The 23,069-nt window shown below is 44.6% G+C and overlaps 1 protein-coding gene across 1 annotated transcript in view; it reads left to right on the top strand.

The window, feature by feature from the left end:
• Positions 1-22,859, top strand: part of LOC146808910 (uncharacterized) — a 46,423-nt gene extending 23,564 nt beyond the window's left edge. Inside the window, exons 4-5 of the mRNA XM_085614802.1 lie at positions 2,514-2,663; positions 22,729-22,859. Of these exons, the coding sequence (XP_085470928.1) occupies positions 2,514-2,663; positions 22,729-22,859 (281 nt within the window). The remainder of the gene's footprint in view (positions 1-2,513; positions 2,664-22,728) is intronic.
• The last annotated feature ends 210 nt before the right edge of the window (positions 22,860-23,069 follow it).

Raw genomic sequence — 23,069 nt, 5'->3', positions numbered from 1 at the left:
AGACTTCTTGCCCTGACCACTAAACCACTAAAGGGGGATACAAACTCTAGAGAGCTTCTCATTTGGACATCTTTGCACCAGCTCAAAACAAGTGCATTACTTTGAAATAAACTTTTGGAGGATTGCTATTTTACAACCCCGGGACAAAACGTGTACTCTTAGAATATGCTTGGCTGGTGTAAGCTGTGAGGAGTAGACAAGCTGACTTCATCTGCGAAAGGAGGAGTTGAATCCCTCTTCAAAAAATATATGCTGTCCTAATAATAAGATGATCTGCACAAGGCCCAGCAGGATAAAGAATATGGGGGATGCGAGGCTGGATTGGCCCGACCGGGCATCAGGTATTTCCTCTGGTGAATTGAAGGGTGGGGGGCGGTTTTGTTAGTGGGGGATGGTTTAAAAAGCACTGCAAGTTTCTTGTGTACTCAGCAATTTTCAGGCAACAATAAAAGTGTCAAGATTACTCTAGTGATTGAAGTACCTGCTGGAGAGTGATGGGAATTTTGTCTAGTGGCCGATTTGAGTAATTGAAGGTAGCACAGAGTGTTAATATGCCTGCTGCAAAGAACATGTATCATGCATTTCACAGAACAGTATTTTATGTGTATAGCTCATTTGGTTACTTCTTTTGTCACAGAGATTCTTTTGTGACTGTGCAGTTCATAAGTTGCTATGGTAATCTAGCACAGTGAGCTATGAACTGCCATCAAAGAGCTGCATGCAAGCTGCATGGTATAGGTTGGAAAGTTAAGTTTTTTCTAGTCTTTCTTTATCCTGATGTTGCTAAAAAAGCTTTGTTCAGGTACAAATACATCCATATTAGTAACACCAACCCTAACCACTTTGTTATGTTCTGATTTGTGCTTCTCCAGACCAATCACTCTTAAAACCTGCCTACCCGTATAAGTAGCATGTGAATCCTATATCTTAAAGTTCCCTTTGCCTTAGGTAACATTTTCTATACTCTGATTACATATGTATGATACATTGTCTCTGTATATGTGTGTGAAGAGCTCCAACACTCTCCACTGGTATGAAAGGTGATATAAAACAAATAGAATACATGTGAGAGAGAGGCTGTGCAGAGATGAGAGGCACTGTTGAAAGGTGATATTGAGGGAATCATTAAATAGCCCCAATTAAGATTGCCGTATCCTGGTGCACATGAAGGTCCTCATTTACTATGCTTTAAAAGCTAATACAATTGAATATATAAAGTGAAAAATGTGTTGTACAATGCACCATTTCCTCCCCCCCACCAATGCTCCCCTTTGTAGTGGTCATGCTCTCTCTCTGCACATGCTATGCACCATAGGGGTGGGCTGGTCTGACAAAATTTGCCAGGGCTGCTTTGGATTTCCAGTCCAACCCTGGGAGGATTCTTCAATGAATAAAGCCCACCCCAGAGCCATCAATCTCCACAATCAAGGACGCAAATATGAAGACTAGATGGTGGAACTTACAGAGATGATACTACTTTTCTTTGTGCTTGGTATCCATCCTAAAGTCCTGTTCCCATGGGGACTAGTTTACCTTACAACTAGAAGATTTCACTTGTGACCTGTAGTGTTGTAACACTGTTCATAATCAATGGAGGACTTCACAGTGAGTATCGATCCACTATCACATCCCTTAGTTGCTATAAACTAAAAACCAGTTACAACCTTAGTAGGTTTTGAACAGTGTTCTCACTAAAAACTGAGTAGCTGAAGCTTCAACAAGATTGTTGCAATAATATAACATTGCATCACTTGTAGCAAGTCCCAACTAATCCTGGCTTAACTCAAGCATAGCCCATTGGGACACCAATGCTATAGCACCCAAGTGCCTGCACACTATATAAGTGTTCTATGCTGTTTCTCAATCCAAGAAAGTGTTGGGACCTTTCAGGGTTCTCTGTATATTTTGTTTAATTTACTCTTTAACACACCTGTAAATAAAATCCTTTTCCATCTTGAGTTTATTGAGTGTTTTTTACTTTATTATGCTCTATATAAGTCTCTATTATAGACTTTCCCAAGAATCAGCCTTGATGGCATGGCTTTACTACCCAAGTAGAGAGTGAAAAGGCCTCACAGTCTACATTATATGAGGTCTATGGGGTTGTCTCTTAAGTGTATTCTGTGGAGTCCACTGGCCACAGTGTTGTGGTCAGAGGTTCTGGGGAAAATGTCAATAGATTCATTTATAAAGATGTTTGGGACAGCTGGCATTGCAAGTGAGACTGGCAGGACATTTGGTGTTGCATGTCCCCAGTAGAGGAGACGTACAGATGGACTCTCTGGAAACTGTATGTGCACACTGGGCTTCTCTTTATATGGGAGATTTGAGAAATGAGTAGCTACCTCATGTAGAAGGCTAACTGAGATAGTCTTAGCGGGAGCGATGTGGTCCGTGTAAGGACAGGTACTCATTCTGTTGAAGTTGGATCAGAAATCATCACCTTTGTGACATTTTTTATTCCTCAAATGTAGTGGAGAAACCCCTGAGGTGTATTTTCCTTGTTCCTTTAGAGAAACCTTTAAATGTGACGGCGAATGGATACAAGTGTCCAGCTTGCTTCTCGGACCAGTCCTCTGACGGATGCACAACTGAGGGGGACGTTCTTTGTGTAGGCAATGAGGACCAGTGTGCCACCTTCTCTGGAACTGGCTCCAAACCAGGTAACCCTCATGGATGATGCATCATTGTTATCAGTTATTTACTATGGTTACTTATTAACAGGTCCCAGTAAAAAGCTGTGCATCATGTTGTATATTTGTACAGAGCACTGATACGCTGAGGCTAAGAGCCCTAGATAAGAAAGCTAAAATAAAAAACTTTCATTTAATAAATACAATAACATATGCGCTTATTTAAATGCAGCAGCAGGTAATGTTACAAAAAACAGTGTTGTACATTAAAAAAAGAATGCACTTAGTACATGGGAGTGAAAACGGGTGGAGTGGAACAGAAAACAACAAGGTCATAGATATGTGAGTACTGTAGAACCTGAAACATCTTAACAGGTCAGTGTAACAGGCAAATGACTGCTTGCTTGAGGTACATAGGCACAACTGACACTGACATAGTTGTGCTCTTAGGAAGAACTGCATGAAGAGCTTAAATGAGTTAAAATGTGTGGGGGGATCTTTGAAAGGGGTGTGGTCTATGCAGCTACGGCCGTGACTTTAACACAAACAATGTCTGTGTTTGTGTGCCACTCGACCAGTATTTTGGTTTCTCTCTGAGCTTTCTGTTATTGTATCCCATATATTAACACAGCAACATAAGTACACCTAAAACTAGAAAAGACTTTTGGCTTTTTCAATGGTTGTTTGTTTAGCGAAAAGTCAACGACTGGCTGACCATGTATTTTGAAGATCCCATTGACAGGTTTTGTGAGAAGCTCGTAAACTGACTTTAGTCTCAAGTCCAAGGCTCTCAGTCACGGCTGTTATAAACACCTGAAGTTGGCTTAGTCCACAGCATGCAGCATACAAGAGTAATATGCCACAAAACATACAAAAAAAGCAACATCCCAGATATAGCTAACACTCTAAAGATGTGAAATACAAACCAGAACTGAATCACTGACATGGATTACCTAAAACTCTATTGCATTTATTGTTCAGAAATCCCTTGAAAGTCAAAGGCATGAATATAGGCCCTGATAGGGACCCGTTTCAATGCCAGTTCTAAAATACTACTGGGTCTGAGAGCCGGTGGGACCCAGCCCATTTAAATGCCCTGGCTGCATAAACAGTTAAGCACATGACCTTTGGACTCCTGTCCTGTTGGGCTGGCCCTGGTAGCCAGGGGAAGAGTGTTCCATTGTTTGGGCCCCAGGGTGAATTAACACATCCCATCCCGTATAATCAGGGACTAAGTGAGGGGTGTGTGCTGGCCCCTACCCTCTTTCTCTTATATATTAGTGATTTAGTATGAGTGACACCCCACGTCTTGCCGTGGTTAAGATCCCAACCCTATTGTTTGCAGACACTACCCTTTTATTATTGAAATCCCCTATAGAGGTCTGGATTCTTCTGGATTGTTTTGGGTCTTGAGTTTAACCTCGGCAAGACAAAATATATGGTTTTCAACCCCTACCCAACTACCCATGCAAACCTGACTCTCAGTGGAGTGGCTCTTGAGAGAGTTTTGATGTTCGATTTCCTAGTGGCAGTGGCGGTGTGTCCTTTGGGGTGCTGGGGCATTGCCCCACTAGCCACATGGCCCCATTCACGCAAAAGCGGCAAGCAACTTAGTCGCTTGTCGCTCCGCTCGCAGACGACATGCCAGTCTCAGGCAATCGGCCGCTGAAGGGGGTGGGGGTGGCTGCGGGGCTGGCTGTGGCAGCAACTAAGGGTTACTAAGGGTTGAGTGACATGACAGCAGAGCAGCGATTGCAATAGTGTGCGCATGTTTGATTTTGGGCTGGTCATTTTCATGACCAGCCCGAACATGCGCACTACAGGCCAGCCACCTACTATCATGGGAGAGCGAGGGGGGACCCGAGAGGCCAAGGGTTGCTTCATGCAGCAGCCTAATGGGCGGGCCATCTCCATGCCATAGCCAACCCTGGCGCTCCTAATGCAGTGTCTGGATTGGCTGCCTGAGACACCGCGCAGCCTGTGGGCTGTTGTGCAGAAGGCGCGGGACTGGCCCAGGACAGAGCAGAACAAAACGCGTCAAGAAGCCCCCAACGCAGGACCCCAGCCCAGGAACAGAGGTGGTCCAGACCAGGTAAGTTTTGTTTTCTATTTTAAACTCACCCGCGTGACCCGCACCCGACTCCCCCCCCCCCCGAGTATTGCGAGCCGCGACAGCATGGTATAATAGTTTCCCTATAAAAGCAAGTTGATTCTTCAGTGTGCGTGTGCGCCGCTGTAAAGCAGGCAGGATAGAGGGCGCGCGCCTTGTAAGTTGAAGAGGTTTTCCCTTCTACTTATATTGTTGTTTGCATATTTAACAAGCATTGGCATAGCCAATAGGTCTCGCTTTTGGGACCTTACTAGTATATTTACTTTTGCTATAATCGCGGCACGTAAAGCACGGGTACCGTGATGATAGCAAAAGTAAAGAAATAGAAAAAAACATCTATTTCTTTACTTTTGCTATAATCGCGGCACCTGCGCTTTACATGCCGCGATTATAACAAGAGTAAACATACTAATAAGGTCCCAAAAGCGAGACCTATTGGCTATGCCAATGCTTGTTTACTTTTCCGCGCAGGGGAGGGGGCCTGCGAGATTCCCTGGCGGGAGCGTGCGACCATATGGCGCCACCATAGGGCGCCGCGCGCTCCCGCAAGTAAATCGCCAGACGTGCACGCGTTGCCATTGGGGAGAGGATGTGGTCCGTCGGCTGCGCTGCCGCCTCTGGTGCAGGAAACCAGGGTTCGCGCCTCGAGGTCATGTCCACATCCTGTGATTCTGGGCAAATCACTTAATCTCCCCGTGCCTGAATGTGTAATGTAAATACGGTGCTATGTAAAGCGCTCCAATACCTTCGGGTCGAGTTTGCGCTATATAAATATCCAAAAAAATAAAATAATTGCAAGCAATGCAACGCGTGCACGTTTTTGTCCCCAAAGCTGTGCCGATGGCATTAGGTCTCTCCTATGCAGCGCAGCGAGACCTAAAAATACTCGCACTTTAAGTAACTTTAAAAACGGCGTTTCTTGGGGGATTGTGATGGAAAATTGGGTTGGGCCCACGCTTTGTTTCTTGTAGAGCGAGGCGGACATTTTTACCAGTTTCAGAGGGCATTTTGAAGCAAGACAAATTCCTTTTTTTGTTTAGATTCTACGCATGGGCTTGCTCTCATCATCCTGGCTCATATAAATCAGGCAGCAGTGCGAAGGAAAGCCTGACTGGGAGTCCAGCGCCAGCCATACATGCTGCCAGTTCTTCTACTGCTCGGATGCAGGCCATCTTATGGACACGGGTTATTGAATAATATTAGGGTCCTGAAGTGTCTTTGTAGTTTTGACTGTGCCTCTATTTTTAATGCAAGCAGCCATTGGCCCAACTGTCAGCATGCTATTGTTTTGTTTGTTAAAACATACTGTTCCCCGCAGGATAGTGGGGTGTCTACATCTTTTCCTGCTACCAAGGGCTTGGAGGGTTGATTTTGGGCATAGTGACCACACCGTCATCCGCTCCACTCAACACGCATGCACAGACGTCACCCAAGGATTACACTGACACATTCGTTATGGGTGAAGAACTGCTGCAGGTTTATTTCATACAACATAAGTATGACGATAGAGTGGGTTATCTTACGGGCGATCCAGGGCAAGCAGCCCCTCGCTGCTCCGCCCGCCTTACGAGCCAGCACGCACGGTGGGTCGATGCCCGACAGCGCGGCACATACTTTTCAGATCCACTTTTCAGATCCTCCTTTGGATCACGTGATCTGTCTAATACTCCGGCCCCCTTTTTACGGGGGGGCGGAGCGTGTTATGGCACACCCCCGGTTGGTCAGGCCCCCCAACCGCCCAAAGGACTAACGGGGCGCCGTCGCGGTCTTCCCAGAACCTCCTTCGGCTCCTGGACCTTGGCTCGGGCACCCTTACTGTGCCGGACAGGGGTACCCTTACTGTACCGACTGTCGCAGAGGTACCCTTACTGTACCCTTCTGCCTCCAGATCGCCCTGTAACTCCGCATGCAACACAAGAAAAAACATTATAACATTCCAGTAGTGCGCTGCCTACGCCGCGCAGGGTAAGCGGAAAGGGTGGGATCTCGCGCGGCCAGGAGGGAAACAGGAAGCAGAGGGCGATCTGCATAGGCGGGAGGCATAAATAGGCCTAGCCCCGCCCAGTGGCCCGCCTCCCCCGGCAGGGCCAATGATTGGGGCCTCCCCTCCCGAGGCGCGGCATCCTGTCCTGAGAGAGGTGGAACCAGGGGGGGAGGCTCCGACGGGTGGCCACTAGAAGGCTGACCTGCTAATGTCCCCCTGCGTGGGACGGGGCCAGTGGCATAGTGACCACACCGTCATCCGCTCCACTCAACACGCATGCACAGACGTCACCCAAGGATTACACTGACACATTCGTTATGGGTGAAGAACTGCTGCAGGTTTATTTCATACAACATAAGTATGACGATAGAGTGGGTTATCTTACGGGCGATCCAGGGCAAGCAGCCCCTCGCTGCTCCGCCCGCCTTACGAGCCAGCACGCACGGTGGGTCGATGCCCGACAGCGCGGCACATACTTTTCAGATCCACTTTTCAGATCCTCCTTTGGATCACGTGATCTGTCTAATACTCCCGCCCCCTTTTTACGGGGGGCGGAGCGTGTTATGGCACACCCCCGGTTGGTCAGGCCCCCCAACCGCCCGAAGGACTAACGGGGCGCCGTCGCGGTCTTCCCAGAACCTCCTTCGGCTCCTGGACCTTGGCTCGGGCACCCTTACTGTGCCGGAAAGGGGTACCCTTACTGTACCGACTGTCGCAGAGGTACCCTTACTGTACCCTTCTGCCTCCAGATCGCCCTGTAACTCCGCCACAGCTCTGGGGAGGCTTCCGTCGCTGCCAGAGCCCCCCCTTCCTCCCTTCACTGTTATAGGTGCGAGCTACCTTTTACTGGGCTAAGTTATGGGTCCTGTTCTGTAACCCGTACATGACCGCATTAATTTGCAACATTACTCAGGAGCCCAGGGCAGACAGACAAAGGATGTCTTTTGGCCCCACTGCCGTTCAGCTTAGACGTGAATGGTGTCCCTAACTTTCTTAGCGATGCGACTGCAGATCTTCCTGACGTAATTATGGGAAGATCTAGCACCTACATATGGAGCCAGAACTGAACCATGGCTGAAATTCTTCAATCCATCGATACCCTTCATATCCTAGCATGAAGAAGGTTTTAATTTCCACTTTGTCTACAAAGGTGATGTATTGATAGCGTCATGGTGCCCGAATTGCCGCTGCTTCGAGGTTTGCATGATTTCTCGGCAGGGCAAAACATTTAACCTAACTGCTATATGGACGCCTTTTCATGACTCCGGATAAAGCCAATATGTCTGACTGAGCTGCCGAAGAATACATCTGTCAGCTCGATGACCCAAATTTGTGAACGTTTCCCAACTCCCTGGCCCCAAGGACAGGCTGAGCGGGAAGAACAACACCTAAATCTGTTTCTCATCCTGGAAAATATGGCATGGGTAACAAGGCATTGGTGAAATAGGCGCTCATGGACCTGCAATCCTATTATGATTTTTCAATTGGCCAAATTAGGGGCCTTCCTGGCTTGGAAGTGTGTGTTCCCAACCGCTACAGCACAATAAGCAGGGTGAAGGTAACGTGCGAGTTAACCACTTTCCCTACGTATATAAACACAAGCTGACATCACGGGTATCTACTGAGGGGATGGGCCCTTAAAAGCTATAAGCATCAGACAGTACGGGGGCAATAGCCTCTGTCTATGTACTCTCACCCAGCACACGGGAAACACATGCTCACTGTCCCTGGCTGCTTCATGTCACTGTCTCTGAATGGTTACTGCCACAAACCTTAGCTGGTGACAGCATTGTTGGCAAATGATTCGTTGAGACAATCTCACCTTCCTACAGCATGCCAGTCCAAATAAATGAACAATCGATAAAACTGCTAACTCTGCCATGTTTACCTTTTCGGCCATTAACTCCCTACGTTTGCTTCCTTTCACATAGTATTATCCTATTGTTTACTACAAACTGACCCCTATCTTAGCAACATCTCCTCGTTTTTGCCTTTCTACTTGCAAATTAAGTTACATTAAATTGGATGATAGAGTCTTATACTAGTCCCGCTGTTCATCCCAATCTTTTCTTGCTCTCCACTGGGACAGCGTATCCAATTTCCTTGCTTGTTGGATAGAAGCTAGCTTTTAGACTTTATTGCTGCTGCAAGGAGTTAATTGGTTTGCCTACAGTCCTTGTTATACCGGTGTTGCTGCGCTATAGGTAATTCGTGGCACCTGACATAGTGGTTTGAAAAAGAAACTTCTTATTTTATCAAATAATTTGTTGTGAGCCCCAGTTATGATTTCGTTCACATCTTCATAGTTGGCAGTGTTTCTATCTTGCCAATACCTGGGTCACGTCTGCCTTAAATGATGACAATCCATCTGGCTTTTCCGCTAGCTTTGCCCATCTAACCTGTCAAATGTCGTTGGAAAGCAGCACATCTCTGGTCATGCTCATTTCAGAAGGTGTTAAGCCCGTTCCATTACTAGAAAGTTGAAGTGCAAAGTTCAAGAGGTATGGTCGCTCTCTGCTCTCTCAATTATTACCATGTAGATGAGGGCATGCCATTCTGGGTTGTCTGGTTGAAGTATGCACATGTAATTGACACTCTCATTCTGGGGTGTCTGGTTAAAGTATGCACAGGTAATTGACACTCTCCCACGTGCATTGCTGTGAAACGTTTGAAGTAGTTCATCAAATTCAGCCAGCCACCCCCCTAGGTGGAGGCTTGCACTCCCAAACTTCTGCTAGTGGAAAACCCGATCACACCTCCAGTTCAGTAGGATTTAGTAATTCACGACACTGACAACCCCAGGGGCCTAATACTGGGCTGTGTATATGCGGCCCAATATCACCATGACAATTAGGTGGGAGTGGATGGGTGTTAACCTAGCCTGGCTGAAGTGCAAAACCTTTGACAATCACTCCTGACAAGATGTGCCAACGCAGGTGGAATAAAGAGTTAACAAGCCCGCCTTACTTCCTTTCCCAGTTCAACACAGGTCGGGGAGGATGCCCCTTCCAGAAAGGTCATGGCCTTATCCCTGAAGCCTATCCATACAGGATTCTACCGGAAATCTACAGTATTGCTTTGTAAAGCTTTTTCTGGTTCCACTTATTAATTATGGTCGATATGATCTCCCTCAGTTTGAACAAAATCTTAGCTAATCGTACGCCTGCCTAATTCCCAGGGCTGACTGGTTTAATGCTTTACGCCTGGAATTGCCCCAGCAAATGTGGCCTTGCACTGAAACTTAACTGGGTTGTCTCAACTTTCCTTTTAGAGCTAGAAACGCCCCCCGGGTGTACATGGTACTTGTTTCTATATGGTGCCCGCTGATGTAGCCAATTGCACAATGCAGTCTCCACAATATTTCGCAGCACCTCTTTTTGCGTTGTAATTGCCCAGAGTAAGTGTAAAATTAAACTTTCCCATCAATGTGCTAGAAACCGGTGGCAAAGAATGACAGAACCTGGGCATAACCTCCCTGTTTCCTACGGTAAAACCATAATTATCTTGCACCAGTATCAAATATGCCACCTGCATCCATGCCCTATCATCTGTTGCTATGCAAATGTCATCCAATTCAATGACGTAAGCGACATATCAACCAGTTCTTGGGAAACAAAATTCCATATGCCGGGATTTCTCCACTAGTACCCATGATGCTGAACCTGGAAGTGTAAGGCACACATGAGGTCCGACAAACGTCTCAATGACCTTAAAGATGTTGTGTATGACACACAAACCCATGATTTGAAAGAAAACATTACACCAGCTGTTGTCGAATAGGAAGGCAAAGATGAAAGGCAGCAGCACCTCTTGACTCAAGCGTGGGACTCGCAATAATAACATCGGTATTCAAATCCAAACATTTAACCAATATTTGATCACATGTGACTATCTTAATCACTATCAGCCTGGGCCAGCTTCCGTATTAAACTGGCGAGTGGGCCGCAACAGAGTACATTTGAAATGTAAAACCATGCATTTTCAAACATAAAGCCAGGAATCGAAGGAAAGCTTGGGGACAATAGTGTGAATAGTGCTGGTGGCCTCTGGTTCAGGGGTTTCCGGAATGAAACATCCGTCAAGTTAAGAGAGACCAGCGTGTGGGCTGCAAATTACATTACAGGGACCAATATGAGCATGATGTGTGGACACCAAGGAGACTCTGAAAACCATGCTGTTTTGGCAAGCCGTTAAGTGCGATGAAAGTGGGAGTAAAAGTACCAGTTTACTGGTGCCCCACCATGCAACGCTTGCCTGTATCACAAGAAAACCTTCCCCAACTTGGACATACACACAACCGCTTCAAGTGTCCTGCAATATCAGCTCTTCCGAATTTGGCTAACGAAAACTACCATTGGCCAAAGGCTAAAACCAGTAAAAACTAGACCCATTGTGCTTCCCATTGCTTGTCATGCCTAAATTGTAGCAGCAGAGGTTAGAAATCGGCCGCCAGGCACTGTATAATTATGCGCGAGCTCCACCACCTGTTCTGAATATTCACGGTCGCCCCACAAGGATGAATTGCACAGGAGATGCACATTGGAAATGCTCTGGGGCGAAGGAACGGTGTCTGCCTGCAGCCCTAGCTAGCCATATGTTTCTCAAAAACGCTTACCATAAACCGTAATGAGTACAGACTCATCAGAGATCACCCTGGCCCCCCAAACCTTCACAGGGAACTGGAGAGAAATGAACTCATTTGCGCAGGGCAACAAATAGCAAAAGTTAATACTGACCAAGTTGAACTTTGCATCTCACAAAAAATTTGCCGAGCCAATCAATCATATGCATGTGAATCAGTGTATAGGAAATGTTACCTGAGCCAAAGGATAGGAGGGAAACAGGAAGCAGAGGGCGATCTGCAGAGGCGGGAGGCATAAATAGGCCTAGCCCCGCCCAGTGGCCCGCCTCCCCCGGCAGGGCCAATGATTGGGGCCTCCCCTCCCGAGGCGCGGCATCCTGTCCTGAGAGAGGTGGAACCAGGGGGGGAGGCTCCGACGGGTGGCCACTAGAAGGCTGACCTGCTAATGTCCCCCTGCGTGGGACGCGGCCAGCGGCATTTTCGGTTTGACATATATTTGAGCTGGTGGTTTCCGAGCACCGGTGTTCGAAGGAGCTGTGCTCCCCCATTGGTATGTGCTCCCTCTACGTCATAGGGGAGCTTCGAGAAAGAGCATAGTACGGTTGCGTGGGATGATGCGCATGCGCAGTAACGCGGATGGAGTGCATATCCGTGGGGAGCGGGGAACTATAGTACACCGGGCCTGAACGCTGTGCTGTTACGATGTTGTATGTAATTCTCAGCGATGTTGCGCAATGATGTCATACGAGACGTATTCATCTCGTCTTTTAATTTTGATGCTCTTCTGGTACAGTTCACAGTAAGGGAGAGCAAAGTGAGGAGTGCTACAGTCATGTGAGTAAACACGTATGCTGACGTTATCTTTAGTTAATGAGTTAGAAGCCCGACACGCCAGTTCACCCTTTCATCCTTCCAGAGTGCGATGACAATTAGATTTTAAAGAAAACAAGTTAAAACGATAGACGATAACCATCGGAGCGCAAATGACTGAAGATCGAGAAATGGCTTGTGAAAAATTACTTGAAGTTAGCCTGGCCGGCTGTATGTAATATCATACGTCTTTTTGCATGCATCAGCCTCGTTTTGTTTCATTTAGTTATCTTAATTGGAATGTCAGCAGCCTTTGCTATGCCAGAAAATATTGTGGTACGGTTTGAAAGGCGTAGAATGTGGACCTCAATGTAAGGTCAGAAAGCCTGCTTCTAACGGTTGGGAGGCATTAAGGGGCATATCAGCAACAACCGGCGATAATTATCGCTAAGCGCACTTAGCGGTAGGATAATTATCGCCGGCTAGCGTGTATTTTTATCGCTGAGATAGCGTGCTATTAGCAATGCTTATCTCAAAAGCAATAAAAATCCTAGCTCTAACTGCCTAACGTGAGATTATTGCTGGAAACCCAGCGATAATCTCCCAAAATGTGGCGTTAGCTTGTTGATGGGGTCCCACAAACTTAGCCATGATATCCTCCTTCCATAGGATATCATGGCTAAGTCAGTCCTGAAGCAGGCGTAAAGAAAGTAGCGATAACAGGGGTTATCGCTACTTTTCCTGCCACTATGCTTCATAGCGTGGGGCTTGATGATAGGAGAAATGTCGCTTAGCGACATTTCTCCTGTCATGTCAGGTCAGGAACGCCCACTTTGCATCTCATTAGAGATGCAAAGCTGGGCGTTAAGAATAGGTGCGCTAATGCAAGGTTTCACGCGTTAGCGTGACCTTGCTAATTAGGCGATAAAATTATCGCCGCTTTTCGGCCGAAAACGGCCGCAAATGCGGCGATAATTTTCTATCGCCGCCTTGTAAATATGCCCCTAAATGAATTCAGGGAGCCCCCTTACTGGCGCTGTTAGAAGGCCTTATTGTGATGGCAGGAGGTCCAATTGTCATGTCAACAAATTTTGTTTTGTTGCTGGAAAGTCCGAGTATGGTGGCAGACGGTCCTTCTCTGGTGTCACGATCCCCATGTCAAGTCAGAAATCCTTGTGTTGTTGTCATAACGCTCCCGTTGTCATGTCAAGAACACCCAATGTGATTGCAGGAAGGCTTTTTGTGCAGGCACAAATTCATATTGTTTCGTCATCAAACTATATTATTATGTCAGTTCTTTTGTGATGTCATGCAGAGTTTTGTAATGTCATGATGCTCTATTAGTAAGTTAGAAGACGTATTTTGATGGAATAAAGCTACCTTGTGCTGTTATAGACTCTATTGTTGTATTAGAAAGACCTGTTGTGATGTCAGAGAGCTGCATTTGATAGTTTTATTGTGATGTCAGGAAGACCCTTTGAATCTGATTACATTATTACAAAACCATTTTGCATGATGTCAGAAACTCAATTTTTAATACCAAAAACCTGTGTCAATTACAAGAGGCGGATTCTCGATGGGTGCCCGATAATTAGTAAGTTATTTACCCAGGCCTTTAAGTGACATTGTATTTCTCCTCTCTAGTGTATTTTTGATAGGAATTATAAAAATATTTATAGAATGAAAGCATGTTACAGTATTTGATGATATAAATGTTCATAAGTCATTCGCAGTGATGTTTTATGCATCCCAGTTATATTTGGTGCATTCAAACCACAAACAAAGCTTTCTTTGCCCTTAAAGTATTCTGAAAACCTGTCATATGCGATGCATCCAAGTCATTTATAGCTCTTTTATTCTGCACCCCTGTCATAAGTTATGTATCCATGCCGTTTGCAGCAGTGATGGCGCGTGAACAATCCAATGTGTTTATGTCACCCAACATGAGCAGTTCAGACTTTATTAATCCCAGAAGGATGGTAAAACTGTAACATTTACACAGATTTTTACAGTAGGCATTCATTCGAGCTGTATGAGGAATTTTCATGTGTAATCTTGGGGAGCAATTTACATATTACAGTAACTTGAACAAATGAATGCAAGAAGATACGGGGCAGTTTTTAATGTGTGTAATATTTCAAGACTATACGTCCCCACTGCTTAATAAGTCTTGCTTTATCGCTGCATTCATTTGCTTTAAAATGCACCATTTGCCAATCTTTTTTAAATTTCTTTCTCAGGAGAGGGACTCTCCCTAGACCCCAGATTTGTCCATTGAACTTGTTCACATCGCTAACTAGTGTTTTCTCTTGGAAAGGGTAGAGCCAAAGCAGTCTTGCTTAGAACCCTACCCCTCTTCAGAAGTCAACCCAGAAATTCTCTAAAATAATGTATGAGTTTTCTTTTATGAATGCCTAGAAGAACTGAATTTTTAGTCCATTTATCACAGGAATAATGCTGAAAATTGCACGAAAAAGATGCCAATTTGTAAAAAATCTCTTCACGGGAGGAGAACCCCCCCAAACCTCCTTTATTGTCACTGGGGTCGCTCGCTCGCACACGTTGATTCGCTCTGCATATGCCTCGCCAGTTCCAAATTCCACCAGCCGCCACTGCCTATGGGTTATGCTCACAGAACGATTTGATTGGTTACCCCATATTCAGAGGCATGGGCTCAAACTACATTGTGGGGGCAATTTGAGGGCTCACCGTGGCTCCTTTTTTCATCCGGTGACTCCAGCCCTTGAAATCTACAAAAGTCAGCACTAGGAGTCACTCTGTACGGTGGAGAGATTTTGGGCTTCCAAGACTCTAGATCCTTAGAGACTATAGAAAATTGTTTTTATGAGCAACCTAAGTAGCTTACCAGCTAGCACCCCTCTTGTCCCCCTTTGTCTAGATTATGGCCTTAGATGCATCAATGACACAGCTGGGTAAAGACGGATTTTGTACTGGCTCTGATTTACCCCAAAGCTCATGACATTTCATATGGCTATAGATGACCTGTAAGATTGCCTGGCTTTGGATAGTGAAAGATCAGCTGGGCCAGATTGGGTAGAAGAATCTTTGGTTCTCCCCTCCAGATGCTGAATTAATTTTAAATCTGAGCTAAAAGGCACCAGTTGGCATTATACTGACAACCAAACTCTATACCCTCTTATGGCTGGTTCTGTTTACCGTTTATTAGTCTTTATTCCGACCGCACTGATCATAAAAGACAATAAATATTTACATCACCAAAGACTACATGTGTAAAATCTAGTTCTCAACAAGGACTATACATAGAAATATGATAAAACGTGTAAAAAAGACAAGCAATTTATATATCAATTAAAAAAGCTTATACAGGCATTTTTTACAGTAAAAAAAGTAAAATCGGTGCAGGCTAATAACTATTCATATAATATTCAATACCAGCGGGTCCCAATACTGATTAAGAAGTATAATAAATAACCGGGCTGGAGAGCTAGGCAGAAGATAGTGTCTAACTAAGCACTGTCGCAGTCTGCTTGCTTTCAATCTTGTGTCTAATTCTCCCCAACCGGCCTAAAAACTTCGCTATAGCAATCACAATTGCCTCTTGTGTGCTGGTCTTCCATACTCGTAGAGCAGTAGCACTCGTCCTAGTACCCAAGGTCAGAGAAATTGGTTTGAGCCATTTGCTCCGTGGAGAACTGTATGCTGGGCATACAAATAATATGTGAGGGATTGTTTCATCCATACTCTGACAGAGTGGGCATTTACTATCTTGAGAATGGTGTCAGGTTTTGGTGAAGGCTTTGGTCGGTAGCGTTCCTATACGGAACTGGAAATAACGTTTCCTGTCAGTGGGCTTGGTTATAAAGTCCCAAAAGTCTTCATACAGGGGTTCCGGCTTGTGGGCCAGAAAGATACTGGTCAAAGATGATGAGTTAGAATGACACAGATTACCAGTTCTAATCATAGCCCAGTAAGCTTCTTTAAATGCTTTTTTGGGAGGAAAAATATTATGCACCGGGTCTTCCCATAGATGCCTTATGCCCATATTCACCAGGGAGCTTATCACATGTTGTTACCATCTGATCTTGTGAGAGGTATCGGCATCTCTGATGTCTTTGAGAGCTAGGGCATGGTGGGCTAACTCCGGGGTAGACCAAAGTCTTCTCCAGTAGGCCAGTGGTCTGAACCTAGCAACCTCTACCAGGGGATTGGACCCCAAATCAGAATATAAAGGTATAAGAGGTGTACTTTGGGGGAGGCCTGCCAAACGTCTCAGAAATAGTTTTTGGGCCTGGGCTAGTGAGGACAGGTTTCAAAACCCCAAAGTTCCTTCCCATACAGAATAGAAGCCATAATCTTGGTATTATATATCTTAAGTGCAGGACCAACCGTCTTTGTCTGGGAGAGCCTATGTTCTTTCAAAATCACTCCTGCAAGCTTGGAATGCTTAAGCACCATTATTTCTATCTGAGGTTTCCAGTCTAGTTTACGGCCTATATTTACTCTAAGGTAAGTAAATAAATCTGTTTGTTCCAATGGCTCATTATTCATAACAAAGATTGACTTGATTACTTTATGTTTGTGCAACACCATAAATTTAGTTTTGGCCACGTTTACCAATAACTCATGTTCCTTACAAAATAACTCAAATCGGGTCAATACTCTCTGCAACCCAACTTGAGTTTTTGTTAAAATTAGGGTATCGTCCGCGAACATGAATATTGGGACTTTTATACCAGCAACAGAGGGTGCATCGGTGGAGAAATAATGGACCACGCCGTTTATAAACAGTGAAAACAGGGTGGGGGCCAGTACACACCCTTGACGTACCCCTTTGAGGATTGGGAATTTGGGGGTAGTGTTCCCTTGAGCACCCCAGCCAAACTGCTCGGAATTGGATTCATGCAGTTTAACTACAAACTGCAAGAGCTCGGGGGTAATCCTAGGTCACTCAGTACGGCCCAGAGTTTGTTTCTCGGGACCGTATCAAATGCTGCTTTGAGATCTACAAAGGTGGCATAACTAGTTCCACCCACTAATAGTGCAACACGCCAGTAAATTGAAACAAAATAAAAAACTTGATCGATTGTACTTACGAGGACCCTAAAACCTGCTTGGAAGGGGGATAATATGAATTCTGTTCAGAACGAATCTAGCCATAATCTTTTGGGTGGAATCGATCAGGCTGATTGGCCTGTATAATTACTGGGGTTTGAACAGTCCCCCTTCTTGTAAATAAGTAAAAGTTTTGCTCCTCGCCAGGAGTCGGGGATGAGAGCTCCTCTGGCAATCACATTTGCGAGAATCAGAATGTACTTGAACCAATTATCTTTATCAGATAAGAATAGGTCCGCCGGGATGCAATCAGGACCGGGGGCCCTTCCCTTTGGTGCTGAATTCACGGCAGTTTCCACTTCTCTTAAAGAAAATGTTATTGGTGAGTCTACACTTGGAACTTGGAAGGGGGGTATATTCTCAGCGATTGCAAATTGATTCTCAAAGAAGGATACCCATTGGTCCGGGGCAATGTGGTTTGAGCGGGCACTGCCTTGGCCTCCTCTACCCCATTTGACAAGCTGCCAAAATGATCGCATGAGATCCTAAGCGGTCGGAGGGTGTACGGCCATTTGCTGCCCTAACTCCCCTTTCTAAGCTAAAAGCTTTCAGCTGGAGCGCTGCCTCGGTCCACTTTGTAATTGGTGGTATCTCCAGTTGGGGTATACCCCACTCGGCATCTTCGTCAGCCTAAAGTTGCTGTCCTCGGAATCCAAAGGCTTTGGGGCATAAATCTGTTAAAAGTCAATCTATGTTTTGAAGGGACGAGTCCCCGATACAACTTGGTTCTGGGGCGTTAAAGGATAGGTTAGAAGCAAAGTCAGGAGGGTTCAGATTCAGCCTAATATTTGTTTGTATTACATGAGATGTTTTTAAATCAAAAGCCATCAGATTTTCTACCAACAATGGGGAAACAAGGGTAAGACACGCATAATCAGAGTTGTTATCCTTAGAAGAGTATCTTACAGCGGAGGATATGTCCTCCCTGATTCTGGATCTGCACTTACGCACATGTCTCAACCACTGGGTACACTTGTTGGTCAGGGACTGCTCATCCTCCTTAATTAGGCTAGGTGAAATCTTTGAGACATTAATCAAGAAAATGTGTGATTTGGAGGATCGAAGAAAAGATTTATCGTGATTGCTTACTCTTGCAGTTAAGGCTACCCTGGGCTGAACATTGGGGTGAAAAGGAATGTGCATTTCTCTTCTACGGTGTGCACTGGGAAACTGTAGGATCTATTCACTGGCTCTACAAGGGTGGCAGGATTCTGCATGATATTTGGACCATAAGTCAGTTGTTTGTTGAACTTTGCTAGTTGTCCGTTGGCTTTGTTTTTGATAATTGGACAGCATGAATTTCCTTTGGTGATGTTAGATGTTCTACAAACTTGAATCTGGGGCAGAGCTTCTGTGACTGAATAATCTTTGCTAGGTCGGGTTTTTAGTGCTATGGAGAGTGTGTTGATCATACCCTTTAGTTCGTTAACTTCCTCCATAAGTTGCTTAGTCTGTGCTTTTAAATCGGATATCTGGTTCCTAAACATATCTGTAAAAGAACACAGATGACGCGGTGGCCGCGCAAGGCAGGCTGGGCGATGTAGTCCCCCTGGACCTCTCAGTAACAGCAACAGCAACAGGGATGTAGGTTGGAGCGGAGAGGCTAAACAGCTCTGCTGGGGGAGGGGCACAGTGCTGTGTCACATTTGGCAGCCATGACTGAAAAAAACGGCCCCAATTATCCCAAACTGACTGGTGGCATCAAAACCCACATCGGAGGGATGAGGGAAACCTCCTGAGTTCCTTCCAACATCCGAGGCAGTAGAGGACGAGTAATGGCGCCTGCTTGACTTCAGATCTTGTGTACCGTAGCCCACCCGGCCCAGCAACGCGCCCAGCAAATAGCGTCGCCAACAAACAGACAACGGGGGACACCACCAGCACATCGGTATTTCCCCCGTGTTTCTCCCGTCGCCCAGAGCCAGCTGCGCCGCAAGCCACGCGCCGGCTGCAGCAGCGGGTCTCTCTCGCAGAGTGGCTCTGGACGACACCGCGGCCAGCCACAATTCCAATATCTCAGGGCAGAGTGAGCGGATCTTCTCTGGCGGCAGACCGGGGGACTCCGTAGCTCAGTGGGCACCCAGGTCAGTAACTTTGGTGGGTTTGCTTGGATATTTTAACGGAGTCTGGGGGATAATTAATCTCTAGAAGCTCGGAGTTTCACTCCATTGCGGCCATTTTGGAAATTAAACTACTGCAATGCAGTTATCCGCTCTAGAGGAACAGTAATCTACTCTAGAGACCGGTTCTCATACTGTTTCTTTTTTAGAGTTCAAAGTAGATTACCACCTGAAAGCATTCTTGGATGAGATCGAACCCCCCACTTTGTAAAGCCTTTCTATGTTAAATTCCACTTGAGTATCTTGCCTATTTGCTCTTTTACAGTCAAATAGAGTTGTCACTCCAGCAATTGTGACAGATTCTGCATGTTCTGCCCTCATCAGCTGAGCACGTCATATTTTTCTTTTCAACATACCAAGCATAAAAAGGAAGTAGATTTTCTGCAACCTCGGTATTAGGACTTTTAGGACCACGTACAGAATTTTAAGAACTGTTACCAGGCAATGCATTGTGTTCTCTCTCTCACAATTTTTGATGTACACGTGGAGGTTAATTCTATGTGTGCTGCAGAATGCAGCACACAGAGAAAAAGCAAAAACGAGGAGAATAAAAGCATTTCTCCTCATTTCACCATTCTAATGTCTGCTCTTGCATGGCGTTAGTTTTTGATGCTGCCTCAGATTTGCACATCCTTGAACATCTGGGGCAGTGTCAAAAGCAATGGATGTTGCAGTGGAACGCCCACAGCAACACCCATTTCATGCCCCTTTCACGCTAAGTAATGCGTGTAAAGATGCATTATTTACAAGGCAGGGTTGGGCCAAAAAAAGTGGCTTAATGCCACTTTTTAAATATGGAGAAGGGCAAATCGCCAACAGACAATCATTAACAGTGGCGTTCTTGTGGCGATATCTTCTTGTAAATATGCCCCTCTGTGGTTTGCAGACTGAAAGAGTGGGATGTGCTCAAGAAGGGTGAGCAGACATTGAGAATTGGGATAGCGTTTGAAGAAGCAGCAAAGTACTTAGTGTAGCACATGGTGGTGGAGGTAGGTGTGAAAGGTAATAGGTGTAGAGAGAGGTTATGTCTAATTGTGGTGGTTTTATAGAGATGCACAAAAGAAAATATAATGCAGAAAGTAATGAAAGTAGTTGACCTAAGATTTTAGATAGCATGTACAGTTTTTGAAGGTTAACTATTGTGTGTTCAGTTTTTGAAGGTTGCCTATTGTGCAGTTTTTATAGATGTGGTTGAAGTGAGGTATTGAGGTTTTGTAAGTAGAGTATTGGATCCAAATGCTGATGTACATGACATATTCTGTATACAAGTCATGAGCACTGTATCACATTTACCAAAAGTCACTTGGGTGCAAACACATATTATGTTTTACATTTAAATGAAAGAGAATAATGAAGATGTGAAATTTTGTGATAAATGAATAAAACAATACCTGGTCTAGTTTAACACTACAGCACTTGCAGCCAATTGAAATAAAAAAACATATGTTTCCACTAAATCATCTGATATTGTGACAAATGCACTTCCTTCAATAAACATGTAGTATTTGTAACTCTCCAGTATCTATTTGACTACATTGCGTAGTTTGGGGATTATGAGCCAGGTGATTTTTTTTGAGGTTCTACCAAATTATTGTTCATAGGCAAGTTGTTGTACGTTATTTTTTAAGACAAACTTGTTTGTGGCACATATTGAGAAGGTTACCACCTGCTTCTTTATGCTTAATCAGGTAAATTACTTTCTGCAGAGCTGCTCCAGAAAAAAACTATTTCAGGCCCTCTTCTACTTTAGGTTGGACTATTGCATTTCTCTTTTGTAGGATTGTCGGCTATCGCCTTTAAAAGTCACAAATTAACCAGATTGTAGCCACTCGTCTTATTTTAGGGCTGAGCAGGAAAACTAGCATTTCTGTCCATCTTCCTCTCCTTTACTGGCTCCCTATGAGCAAGTGTTGGTTATTGAAGATCTTGTATTTCTGGGCCATATACAGCCTCACCACTGACAGTTACTTGACTTTTCTCTTTTCTCAACCTATTCTGCAACTAGTTACCTCCAATCCAGATCTTTACATTATGTTTCCCTACAAGACAAAATATATATGTAACATAGTCTGGTTCTCTTGCAGAACTTGCCTTGTGAAGCAAGATCACAATGTATAAAGCTGCAAAAAAATATGCCCCAAGAGCAGACAAGAAAAATCCAGAAGATGCATGTTTTGAACCCAAAAACAGAAAACCACCAGGCAGATCAGAATGGTCTTAACTGGATGAGATATCTTCTAATTGGTTGATACCTTGCCCGATCAGAATTGTTGAAAGATCAGTTTGTTGAAGAATCAGTTTGATGAAGCCTTCACTCAATCAGAACAAGGCCTTGCACTCGCACCATTTTCAATGGCTACTGTTAGCCAGTGGAAACAGCTGTGGCATGGACTACCTGGGGGTGACAAACATTTAGTCATCTATAGACTGGTGTGAGATGCTCTTCTTATTATTTTTGATTGCCTGGTAAGCCAAAGTGGATCTCACCAGGATTTGTTTCTTCTTACCAGGAACTAAAAAAGATAAAAAGTTGTTAAGCCCCCAAATGTACAATGGGGGGAACAGTTGGAACAGCGCACAATGGTTCAGTAAATACTAGCATTGACAGCCACAGCAGCTATGGAATCACAACACATATCTGAAACATTATGCTTTGATAACCACTACCAAGTTTTTACCCCTCCAAGTGCCCCAACTGTCTTTCCGCTAATATGTACATCACTGATATCCATATATCTCACTTTCCTGGCTGTTGGCCCCCAGTCGTCACTTATTGCTGTGGAGGGTTACACTCTTAAAATGTCAAATGTATTGTTAGTCAAGCAAATGATGCCTTACTTCCACTAATATACTTACTACATACCTGAGAAAATTTAGGATGCACTTTGGAATGAGGTTCTTTAATTATTTCAACTTTGGGTTTCTTGTTTTATTGCCCAATTCAGCCTTCTGAAAGCTTATTCAATTAATCCAAACACCAAGCGAGACATGTGTTAGCTTAAAGGTTTTAAGAATGTAGTATAATTAACAAATAATGAGCAAATAATATAGTACTGAAGTGACTTACTGCAGCAAAATGTTCATTCGAGAAATGTGTTATTTTTGCCCTGAGCAATTTACCCATCTGGGTAGGAGGTATCCACCAAGTGCAGTCAATAGCAGATAATGTTCTCTTATTAAGATCTTAGTATCATAACTGAACAGAAATAAGTACATTGGTTGATACCTTCTTTTTGTAGAAAAAAGGTCTCAGTTCAATAATCAAACATGCAAGGTATGTAATGTACAGCTTTTCATACTCACACATTATCTCACTCGGCATAAGAATGCATGTTATGCAGACTACTATAGTTTCACCAATTAGGAAACTGAGGTGTGCTGTCTTTGTGTTTCAGGTGAGCCGGTGAACAATTACAGCTTAAGAGGGTGTGCTAACACGGATGCCTGTGATTTCGGACTTCTCGTCATGGCGTTATTTAAAACATTTCAGTTTGATTTAAAGTGTAACCCTTCTAATAAAGAATAAAATGGCTAAGAAGCCTACAAGCCATCCTTTTCTCAGCCTTGTTAATCATAGGTAGCATCATCGATAATACACTGTGGCCACCGGAACCATCTGATACTGAGAGTCAGGTTTTATGAACAGGACCAAAAATGTGAACCAATCACATCTCCTTATCACCATCCTGGTTCCAAAGAATGTAGGCCAAAGTAATGCACACTGTAAAGATACCAT

Source organism: Triturus cristatus, chromosome 7, assembly GCF_964204655.1.
Source record: "Triturus cristatus chromosome 7, aTriCri1.1, whole genome shotgun sequence".
Taxonomy (NCBI): Eukaryota; Metazoa; Chordata; class Amphibia; order Caudata; family Salamandridae; genus Triturus; species Triturus cristatus.
The sequence above is the reverse complement of the archived record's forward strand: the minus strand, read 5'-3'. Positions and strand labels throughout refer to the sequence as shown.